The sequence below is a fragment of the Rhipicephalus microplus genome, chromosome 4 (assembly GCF_043290135.1).
Source record: "Rhipicephalus microplus isolate Deutch F79 chromosome 4, USDA_Rmic, whole genome shotgun sequence".
Taxonomy (NCBI): domain Eukaryota; kingdom Metazoa; phylum Arthropoda; class Arachnida; order Ixodida; family Ixodidae; genus Rhipicephalus; species Rhipicephalus microplus.
This window is the reverse complement of record NC_134703.1, coordinates 173529446-173541436: the sequence shown is the minus strand read 5'-3', so window position 1 is coordinate 173541436 and position 11991 is coordinate 173529446. Positions and strand designations below refer to the sequence as shown.

General features: G+C 44.0%; 1 protein-coding gene across 2 annotated transcripts in view; it reads left to right on the top strand.

Annotated features, from left to right (window-relative positions):
* The first annotated feature begins 6054 nt into the window (after positions 1-6054).
* LOC119172953 (uncharacterized) overlaps positions 6055-11991 on the top strand; it is a 349485-nt gene continuing 343548 nt past the window's right edge. For both annotated transcript variants that reach the window (XM_075893861.1, XM_075893860.1), the window contains exon 1: positions 6055-6721. In XM_075893861.1, coding sequence (XP_075749976.1) covers positions 6487-6721 — 235 coding nt within the window. In that variant the 5' untranslated portion in view covers positions 6055-6486. The remainder of the gene's footprint in view (positions 6722-11991) is intronic.

Genomic DNA, 11991 nt, shown 5'->3' with positions numbered 1-11991 from the left:
CTTATAGCGTGCTCGTAGTTTTGCTAGCTCCACATATACCAAATTTGGGGTCACGTGACATGAATAGATGACGAAGGTAAATTACACGTTCAAACTGAATAATCATGATATGCAAGTCATGTACTGCAGAATTTACGTCGGTCTCGTAACGTTGTCCTGGTTTTTAAGTGATGCTGATGCTGATGACCTGTGATGGATGGCGCTTACCCACAAAGGGGGATGGGCCAAGAACCGGGCGGCAGGATACTTAAATTAAACTAAACTAAAAATGAAGCCAATCTGAAAAAGTAGCGTAAAATAATACTACCAGAAAAACAAAAATGTGTGCTGAGCAAGCGGTCGAACCATCTTTTGTTTTTGAAAGACATTACTATGAATTATAAACTAAAGATCTGAAAAGGTCATATCAAACTTCATCTTTCGTGCTTCGCATATCATCGATTTAGACTGGACGTGGGATCTGCCAATTTTTTTTTCATCGATTTAGACTGGACGTGGGATCTGCCAATTCTTTTCTACAATAAAATTTTGTTGAAGGTTTCTCAATTCTCGACTTTCTATCCAAACCAGGCAGGCTTCTTTTGGACCTTTAGTATTTAGGTTCCGCATGTAACTGTGGTTTGCGTAATAGATGACATGCTTTAGAACATGAAATGTGCACGTGATAAGTTTTCGTATTTGCTGTGCTCCCACTACGTCGTCGTGAGGAAATGCTCACGTGTGCTTTTTTGTAATCGTTGGGCGGCTTTAAATCACAAAACCTTTATGATAATCACACACTCTGACGCTCTACGGCAACACACGCGTAACGCGCAATACTATTGCGATATTGCATATATTGTGAATTCGGTATACAGAACACATCTGTTTGTGAATCACCAGTTACTTGTTTTTGCTGTATTTTAAACAGGTACGTGGCTGTGCGGTAGAACACCTGCTGGCCAAGCAAGTGGTGTGGGTTCAGTCTTTCCTCAAACAAGAAAATTTTTATTCCTAATATATTTGACATCTTTCTTGATTTCGTGGTCCCAGACAAGACTGTATCGCTCACAACCAACAACACCCACGCCCAAGCCAATGCCGGAATTTCTGCGAAACGCACTCTTTAACGCTATCGCGTTATTAAATATTTGACCTTGTCAACAATGTTTCACAGCGGTGACGTTGCGTGATAATCGCAGTGAGTCCGAGCATCTGTGTGACTTTCCCGTCAGGCGAGTGAGACTGGGGACGTACAGAGAGGGGTGAGAAGTTCACAGGCCACGCTGTCATGAGAATGCATCGAATGGTGGCCAGAAAACTTTTGAACAGCCCTGTACGGGTCAGCCGCGAAGCTGCTGTCCACGAATTCTGCTTTTACAGCTAGGGAGCCCTCTATGAACCACAACGTCCACACATCTAGTCCGTTACAGACGTACTCTGCTTCAGCGAAAGACGACTGTATTTCGGTCTTCAACCCTGATACCTTCTCAGAGAGAAACTTCTGAGGTGATCCAGTGATGGCAGCTTGTACACCCGGACGGCGATCTGGATTCTCAAAGAACACAACGCAGCTAGTTTGTTGAAAGATAACTTATATAATTGTCAAACTTACCATAACAAACTGCAGGAATGCCTCCATCTCGACAAATAGAAAAGGCTCAATGTCAATGCAAATCATGCTGATTTTGGCGTCGTCCAGAACAGCCTTTCGATGAATAGGCACAGAAATGCGGCCAGTTGCTAAGGCGGACATAATCTTAAGATGCCTAGCCAGCCCGTCTGCGTAGCAACGCCACGCCAGCGGGAACCACTACATGAGAACCATGCAGGCAATGTGGACTACCCGCTGTTCCCTCCCTCTTAGCCGTGTGAGCATCCGACTCCACTCACACGTTGCCCGTGGCGGACCTCTTGGAGGTGGGGAGGGCATGATCCCAGGTCACGGTTTCAACTAGGCTGGATTACGTGGGCACGCCACCACCCATACCATCCAGGCACCTGGATCATGGAATGGACCGGAAACTTCTCCGCCTGGCGTGAAAGAACCGACTCCTTAGCCGCGGCATTCACATACGCTGGATTACAGAGGAACGCGAGCACCTCCTGCCAAAGCTGCGAAATTTGGGACTCTTAAGCTTCGCCTTCGCGTGATAGCAATGTCCTGTCCCTAGTGCACACTTCAACCACTCAGTGGGTACATTTTAATGCACTATGTTACTCGGTAAGTTCAAATTGTGAATTAGTACGATGTAATCAATAAATATGAATTTTGTATGGGTCAGTGCACTTTTCGTGCGAGAAAACTCCAACAAAGTATTTATCTTATAAAAACCCGACTATTTGCAGCCGGACTGGCTTCTTCTTCAACGGTAAAAACGTTCGAGAGGCGCATCGCCTACATGTACAGTTGCTCGATGTACGTGCGAGGCTTGCCGTGACTCGTCGTGAGCCCAGGCAGTACAGCGAGGGCAGTATCCTCTTGAAGCGGTTGATGTTTTCAGCTGTTCGGTGAATGTTCCATGCGAGAGAGCGAACGTGGGTTTTTAGGCGTGAAGCCCTTTATGACGGAGGCTTCTTCGTTAGCGCTGGCACTCTGCGGCGTAGTCACCACTAACGATTACAATGAAGAAATGCGCGTTCCAGACCACACATCCCCTTTCTGCCATCACCCCATATTACGTTGAATGCACCCACTATATGTCATTACAATGACGATGACACTGAAGACGATGAGAAACGAGCACGTTCCAGACCTCTCATACTTTTTCTGCCATACCACAGAGCATATGCGAAGTACTCATTCTAGGACACAGCGATGACTATGACGCTGGTGACGATGATGATGACTATGATAATCATAGACAACGACTGCTTCTGCAGTGGATGATGTCTCAATATGCGCTACGATTCGTTTCGCATGACCTGAAGCAACAAAAAAAAAACAAGGGGAACGTGCGTAGACCTAGTCTTTGCCAACGTGAGGCTAGATCCGCTACCTTGAAGCAGTAATACCAAAGGCCAAACGAAATTCACAACTCAACACAACATGTCAGTTGCGTTGAGCTGACCAATAAACATTGAATATATCTGTATACCGCTTGAAACTCATTTACATGCGTGGGCGGTCGAGGTCACGGGTGATCTACGGTAACACCAAACGGTCCCACTGCTTCGCCCACTCATCATTATTCGCTTCATAGATATGCTTCGTTTTTTTTTCTTTACAGTTTGAAATGTAGCGTCGTGACTCGGGGAGGTGCCACCGTAGCCGTGGTAACGTTGGCTCTCCTGTTTCAGCTGGCTTCCCGAACTGATGCTTTCACAGAGTTTATTTGCTTTTTCTCTTTCTGTACCGATGTGCAGGGAATCTGTCATGTGCGATCGTGTGCTGCGTCGAGCTATAGACCTTCACCGACACAGCTTTGAGTGATGGTGGGCATGTGTCTATATAGGGGGCACTGTATTCAAAAGAGGGAGATGAGTGGCAGGAAGTATGGGGTGAGACGGCCGATGAACTGATACACGGAAGCTTGCAGTGAACACATGCATCACGGCAGCCTTATTACACATGACAAACTAGAGAAGAGCTCTTTGGAATTTACGTCCTAGTCGGAAGCAAAAACAACGAAGTGAAAGGTGGCGAGACAGTTGGCGGGTGGGGTGCTGTCCAGTGAAAACAAATTACAAGGCGTAAGAGAGCATGAGCCACCGTAGTTCCACACGACTCATACCAAAGGCATTTAACTGGACTACGTGAATAATAGAGAGAAATTTCGGAGCAACATATTCTATGTAAAGACGTAATGTAGTAAGCACGTTGCTTATCAGTGCGCCTTGCTTGTAGCCAGCTAAGCCATTTTAAAAACGCTGCTTTATTGTTAAATTATATTCACTGAATGACTAATGTACGAAGTTCGCTCTGTATATCCATTCTTTTCTCTCTGTTACAAGGTCTCTCTTAGGGCCTCAATTGAGATTTCAGATGGCGAGGCTTGTTATGTAATTATGCATTTTCAAACGCAAAAAACGAGGCAGAATGACATACCTTACAAATGTAGCATTGTACCAATAACAAAATCCCCTTCATGAGCCTAAATAATAAAGGTATGAACGAGGGCCTGAGAAGAAGGAGAGGAAGGAAAGTAGTAAAACTGTGCACGCAATGTTTTTTGCTGTTGTCGAAAGAAAGTTTTAGCAGAGAGACATGATAAGCAAAGGACCTACGATACGCCTCCAAAAACCAAGCTTCCGCTCTGTCGAACATTTTCACTGCCATTTCCTATTTAAATCAGGCTACCTTCGTAGTGAAATAGTGGCTAGGAAGCCTCTTCGTTGCCTCAATTAGAAGCGTGTAACATGCCCCGCAATTTTAAAAGTTATCTGCCCTTCCTAAACTTTCGTTGTGCGCCATATAAAATATTTAAAAATATGGTTCAAACAACTAAAAAATATAGGGAAAGGTAAGAAGACCAAGTTACGATCCTAAAACTTTGTAAAAGGTCACTTCCTTTCATTTACATTTTTTACCAGCTAAACTTAGGAACACTTAAAAATATCTGGAACCAGCTACCGCGTTTGCTTCACCCTGCTTTGCGCGTACGAAGTTTCAGGTGATGGAAAAAAATAGAGGAAAAAGGTTGCCTAGAAAATTACGCAAGAAAGGAACTAACGTTCTCAGTTCGCGCAAGCGCATATGCCAAGAGAGAGAAATCATGTACTATAAGCAAAACCAAAAACAAAATGTTAAAGAAGCGCCACGCACCCGAGCGAAGAACTTTCGACATTCCAGTTATCTTCCCGATCCTGCTCTCACTCATCATCCGCTGCCCGCGCTCCCATACGACGTGTTCGTTTCTTAAACTGGCTCGCTCTCTTGAAAATTAAATGAAAGAAGTAAAATCAAGAAAACCATAAACGGTGAAAATATCCTTAGCATAAAAGAACTGTGCAGCGCCAAGTGAACGGGAAGCAGCTACCGTGCACAGTGCCGCGTTGAGGGAAGTTCTCCCTGCCGCTATCAGATGGCGGACCGAGCGGGGAGAAGGCGAACATCGTTTTCGTGGGGAGTTTGAAGAGGGAGGAAGCGGGGCTCGCACAGCGCATGCTCCGTTTTTCTCTTCGCTCGCATCTTCCCTTCTGCTCTTCCGCTCCGCCCGGATTCTATGCGGGGGAGATCCCCAAACGTCGTTGGGATGGTGACTCGCCCCAGGCTCGCAAAGGGTCAGTCCCTTCCCCTCTCTCAGATTGCGAGAGCGCTGGTGGCGGCTCCCGATGCGACATCCTCCCTCAACCGCTGCTTTCCCGGAGGAAGAAGAAATACGCGCGAGACTCTAGCCGCACACGACGTGCGGCACGTCGCTCGTTAGCCGGCGGCGGCGTCGTGAGCCACCGTCCCCACGCGCTGCGCTCCTGGAGGTAGGACGTTAGCTCCGAGTGCATTGCTCGACGTACGTCTTCGAACCGTTGGTGCGCCCCCGGCTACAACGAGTGAGCGTGAATTTTCTGTGCAACTACGCAAGCGAGGCTATGCATCTTCAAGCAGCATCTCCGACTGTTAGCTGTGCTGCGTGTTGTGAAACTTTTCTTTCAGGCAAAGCAAACTGCTATGAAACCTGTGGATAATTCTGCAGCTACATTCAAATGTTCTTTCTTCTTCTCAATTATAGTTGCCAGGTGGTTTAGCTGAAGAAACCTGATTGCAGCCGCTAGGTAGTGCACACAAAGCTTCGCAGGTGGGTTTGAGGTGTACGTGTGGCTGCACGACTTGTGCAGCGGGACTTAGCGAAATTGTTTGTTTTTCTCTGCGCACAGTTCTTTATTGTAAAAAGTAAAGCATTCGATCACATTGTTTTGCCTAGTCTGATTTCGCGAGGAAGTGCGGGCAGCAATTTCAAGCGGGGAGAAGCACCACGGCAGCGCTATGCGAGCGCGCTAGGCTGTGCTCGGCACCACGTGGTAAGCGCCAGTGTGGCGAGTCATTACCGGCTTCAACAAAAGCGCTCTCCTGTAACGTGTCTCGTCCAGAACTTCGTTTAGGCGCCGTTTCACCTCAGTTTGGTAAATGGTGTGTCTTGTTTTCAAAAAGAAACGGACGTGTATAGCTATGGTGTCCCTTCTGGAAAAGCTGTTTGGCAGCTTGAACGCCTTGTTTACGAATCAGTGAATATTGCTGGAAGTATAGACGTCAGCCTTTCACGTGAACTTTGAATACGACAGCTTTTAGCAAAGTTCGAGGAGATTGCAGTGCTGCCATGCAACTCATGAAACAGAAGCCACTTTTCAGGCTTGAAGCAAAAGACACAAAACGCCGTTCCGACAGCATCACGAATCCTTGAACAGTGGCATCCTTCAAGGAAATCATTTCCGTAGTGTCTCTAGTTTTGACAAGCGACAGTGCGGTGACGTTTCAGCTGCGCTTTCTGTTCTCCAAGAGATGGCAATCGTGTCATTGGAAGCGCCGGAGAAACCGGGCTTCGTGGAGCCCATGCCCGCTGCTCACGACGGATGATGCCGGCAGCTGGGGCGTCACGGCAAAGCTGGACAGCAGTTTGTGGCCGAAGTGACGATTACGCGTGCTCGCCGGCACTCCGCAGGACACAACAGTGGTCCGCGCTGGTGGCCGCGACGGCGTCGGTGCTGCTGTTGGTGGCCGTGCCACAGCAGCCGGCAACCGCCGCTGGACTGCCAATTCCAACAGAGCCTCTGTCCACGAGTTGGCTTGCCAGGACCCGTAGGGACGGTGAGTTTGACCTTTAAATGCATAGTTGCATGAGGACCTTATTTCAATAGGCGCTTGTGTAACTGTTCGCCCCCCAAATTCTTTTCAGGGATGGGCAAGGGTCTGTATTGATTGTGTCATAATACCACTCCAAAACTACGCAGAAAACCTTGCTAATGTGAAGCATCCGTAAAATGAAAAATATTCGAACAACGGTTGCCGCTAGTGTCCAGTATTGACCGGGAGATTTGCCTATACATAAAGAAATTCGTCAGCCATAAACGATATTGCTGTTGTTGAAATGTTGGCGCCAAAAATGTTGATAGCTTCTCAAGTTCTGATAACATTGTTACATAACACGAGTCATTATCTCTCCTCAAAAGTTGTCAAAAGTATTTTAGGACACCTCCATGTGGTATTTACTACTCAGTGTAGCTTGAAGGCCGACGTCACTTCAAGTCCACAAACGTTTCTTTTCATGTTTATGTCCGGCATTCAGGTCGCCTTCCTAATTACAATCAAAATTCAGCCAACATCGCAATGCTGTGTGGAGCGCGCATTCATGCTGAAATTTCATTAATATTCATTAAGTCGGAATGTATGAGTTTCGCGGAAAGTACTGGGTTATGTCCAGAAAAATTGAAAAACGTTTATTCGTTACTTACAAGACGTGTAAGTATGACACGGAACCATGGAACTGTCAAATCAACAGTGCCAGGAGAAAGGGTAGCGCAATCTGAGATTATTGCCACAGTAAATTTGGGTGATGCAGGTGAAGGCACCTAGAAAATGTGACAGCCTACATGTGTTCAAATTTTATTAATAATAGCTGATAACGTGCCAAAATCAGAATAGATTATGAGGAATGCCGTTGTCCTGTATGCGGAAACTTCGACAATATGACATTGTACAGTTCACTGTGCTTTATCATTTTGCCTTCACCGAATCATGTAATTGAAGAAAAAAGAGAAGATTCATAATTGTGAGGGGCCGCTTGAAAATTCTCGTTGTGACCACGTCATGCCTGAAGAGTACCTAAACGATCTAATAGTTTCTCATGTGACAGGGCTTTTGAGCAACGATGGCTATGGACTGCGAAAAAAGACTGAAGACTTGAACTGAGGAAGGCTTGCAGTAGGTGTGAAAATAATGTTCTGGTGACAAAGGTAACACGCTATAGCCCGGTGAAATAGAATAAGTTTCTGATTGGCAACGAAAGTGCGAACCATGTAAAGGTATATGCATACCCTCCTCAATTCGTAACACAACCATCAATCGAAAGGATATTCACTGAAAAAAATATGAAGGGAGAGGTACGCTTATGACATACATATTCGCAAGTGGTGCCAACCACATTACTACTATCATCCTGACGGCAATCTAGACATGACTCTGCCAGTACAAATAACATTTGAGGCTGAGAGTCGACCAATAACACTAGAGCTCGGAGAGTTCGAAACTACGCAGTTTGCAATGAAAGTAAAGACGACATGCATGACATTAAGACAGCAGAATGATAATAGATGAATCGGTAAAAGATATTTTTAGTCGACATAAGCAGAAATAAGTGGACCTGGGCTGGCTATCTAATGAGTAAGACATAAAACCGGTGACGTATAATGCGGAGGTGTAAAATTGACCTCCTGTAATGGGCCACAGTTTTCAAGTTTAGTTAGACTAGGGATGGCGCAGTGAAGGAAGTTGAAGTATGGGAGAAACGGGAATGGGAACAAATAAATGCTAACGTTACGAGTTGAAGGAACATCCCATATATGTAGAATTTTTGACTGATAGTTGCCGTGAGGACCCGAGGAAAGTATTGGTGTGGATTCGCACAGTGAGTAAAGTTTATACCTCGATATTGAAATAAACAGTGTATTCAGCTGACGTAAGATAGTCCACATTAGAAAACTGGACAAATATTCCAATTATCGGCAGCAGCCTTAAAGTAAAGCCACGTGTAGGTCTTCTTTTAACGTTCCACATGCTGTGCAGACTTTGCTAAGTAAACCAATACTTGTAATAAACTAACTAGGTACTCTGCCGTTCCTATAGGATGTTTTAATTTTTGAGCCTTCTACGTACTGACACAAAATAAACAAGTAGTTGCCTTTTCTGATATTCTTGAGTGCCCAACAACAATTTAACCGCTACGCCTAGCCGGGCAGGTAGATGCACTGTTAAGTATTGTAAATCACATCAAAGCGATCGTTCATGCGGATATTCAATAACGAATTCTGGAAACCACGAGAGGCATCTTCCATGATCATGAATAGACTGGAGTGGCATTCGGGCGTTCGCACGCCTTTTTAATCCGGCCATGCCTTGGTACAGTTTTCAAACACTTTCTGGAGCTATGCTAACTGTTTAATTTCGTAAGTTCAAGCACCCTTTCTCGATATTATTTCTTACGAAAACGATGTAAGTAGATGAAATGCAAAAGCCTTAATTCTAGATTTCTCGAAGCTCGTTTGTCGCTTCGCAGGACTGCATTTTATGGGAGATTCTAAATCATGTTTACGAATGTGCCTGCGGAAGTTTTTGAAATTTTGTGTGGTGTCGTCTCACACACCATGCCTTGAAAAGCAGTAATGAAGCTTAGGCAACTGTAAAATGGGACAGTATCGCATGCTGTTACACCGTGCCTATTCTCACATGTTTCCACTTAGCGTGGAATACATTTTGTGACCTGCTGCGTTGTACTCACCCGAGCTGCTGTTACTCGTATATAATAAACTTCCGTGTTTCAATTGCTAGAATTTCCAGCAGTGTAATGCTAAGTTAAAAAAAAAAGAAGCAACACATCTGACTTGCCATGCTGCTCGTCTTAATCTGGTAACTGGGTTCATACCTGCGAACATTGTCAATCGAACAACATATATTACGCAGATTTGAGGGGCAACATCAATACGTCAGTTTTTAAAAAGCGTGTTTATTTAAAATATACAGAAATACGAAATTCTGAAGGCTTCGTGTTTATTGCGCGGTGCTGACTATGGGAGGCTATACGTACCAAAAAGCGGGTGTTTCCCACGCTTCGCTAAAACCATGCGATGCTGCCACCTACCAGTAGCTCTTCGTTCTAAAGAATCGTTCTTCCTTGGTGCTTAAGCCAACAAGCGAGAGTTTATTGTAAATAGTCCAATAAAATTTTCAATCAACCAATCAATTCTCATTACTGACAGATGGCACCAAATCTAATGTAGCAGTTGCTTATTTTGTCGCGCGGAACCTCAAATAAATGTATTCTTTCTCTCTCCTACCGTTTTTCGACGACACAGGAAAGCATACAGATACGCGTCCTTTTCCCCCTTTTAGTGGCGGAGCACCAAGCTTTTATGCGGGAAGTCTGTCACGGGGAAATTTACCGATGTGAGACAAAAATGTTTTAGAATACTCTAATATCCATCATTATTATTAGTTGTAGATACTGCTAGCCTCACATCTGAGGCTGTTGCAGGAAAGGGGGTGTCTTCAAGTAGGCGTGTACGTAGGTAAGGTTGAATCAGACAATGCATATGTTCTCTACATTAACTATACAAGGGCTACTAAATGATAGCAGTATTAAACAGCATATTAGAATGGAGATACATATTCAAAAGAACACAGTATAAGTAGGCACTAACATAAGTTAAATTCAACTAGACAGTACATATGCACTAGGCAATTATACAATCGCTACAAAAATGACAAACGATAAAAAAAAACGGGAGCAAATATGACATCCAACACACTCAGTGTAAGGCCCGACAAGCACAACATAATTTATGAGCAGCGAAATTTCCCGGTAGTAAAAAAGATACTGAGAAGTGAAACATATCATTATTGCGTAACGCAGAAATCTTGCTTGGAGATGATAACTATAAAGCATTAACTGATATCTTGGAGATAAAAGCTTCGAGTGATGTACACTTGATAGCATCGTTTGTTAGGCTATTCCAATCTCGAATTGCTTCCGGTAAAAAAGAATACCTGAAAATGTCGTTGTGAAACCTGTATTCAGCTAAGTGCTTGGTATGTTTAGTTCGGGAACTAGTTGTATTCGAATGTAGTAATTAGTTGTTCGCATTGATCTTCATGCTGCCATTAAGAAGATAGAAAATAAACTTAAGGTGAAGCAGTCTGGCTCGATCTTGTATAGTCAATAATGCGGCTTGCTTTAATAGTTCAGTCTGAGAGTCGTGACGGCGATACTTATTAAAAATAAACCTAAGTGCCTTTCTTTGTACACCCTCCAACTTTGCTATGTAATGTTTACGGAAGAGAAACCAACATATTATTGCATATTCGAGTGTTGATCGAACGAGTGACAAGTATGCTTGGCGTTTAGTATCTACGGATGAGCATCTAAGGGAACGTTTCATTGAGTACAAAACGGTCAGTGCTTTGTTAACAACGTATCTTACTTGCTTGTCCCATTTGAGATCTGATGAAATTATGACGTGTAAAGATTTATATTCTTCTACTTTCCTTAACATCTGTCCTTCTAAGTAATAGTGGAAGTTCATGGGCGTTCTTTTATTTGTCACTGTCATACATCTGCGTTAGGCATAATCTGCCACGTCTGACACCACTGTGTTATATGTTCAAGGGCTCTGTTTAGAATCATCTGATCTTCGCGGCAAGTGATTTGCATATAGATTATGCAGTCATCTGCAAACCTTCTCACTGTTGCGTTACAATTGATGTGCAGATCGTTAATAAAAAGAAGAAGCATCGGAGCTAGAATGGCACCTTGTAGAACACCAGACAGCACATAGCCGTAATCCGAAGAGTTGTCTTTGTAGTGAACATACTGGCGTTTTCCTGTAAGATAACTTTTTATCCACTTGGTGATGTTGTTATCTCCGAGGTAATGCGTAAATTTCTGAAGCAACTTAGGATGGGAAACGCGGTCAAATGCTTTGGATAGATCTAAAAAATATATATCCGTTTGGCCACATTTGTCCATTTTAAGTGCTAGGTCGTGGATTGTTTCAACCAGTTGAGTAGTTGTGGACAGTACTTCCCGAAAGCCGTGCTGATTCGTGACAATTAAGTTGTTGTTTTTTTTTTCTACGCATGGTACAATGTCTTTCAGGATTAGATGTTTAAGAATTTTTCCGGCCGTACAAGTAAGCGAGATTGGTCGGTAGTTTGATGCGTTCGTAAGGTCACCGCATTTATGGATAGGAATAAACTTGTCTATTATCTATTTCTCCGGGATTGCACAAGTGTTTAATGTTTTGTTATATATGATCAGTAAGAACTTCGACATCCATTCTGCGTAGCGTTTCGGAAATGCATTTGGT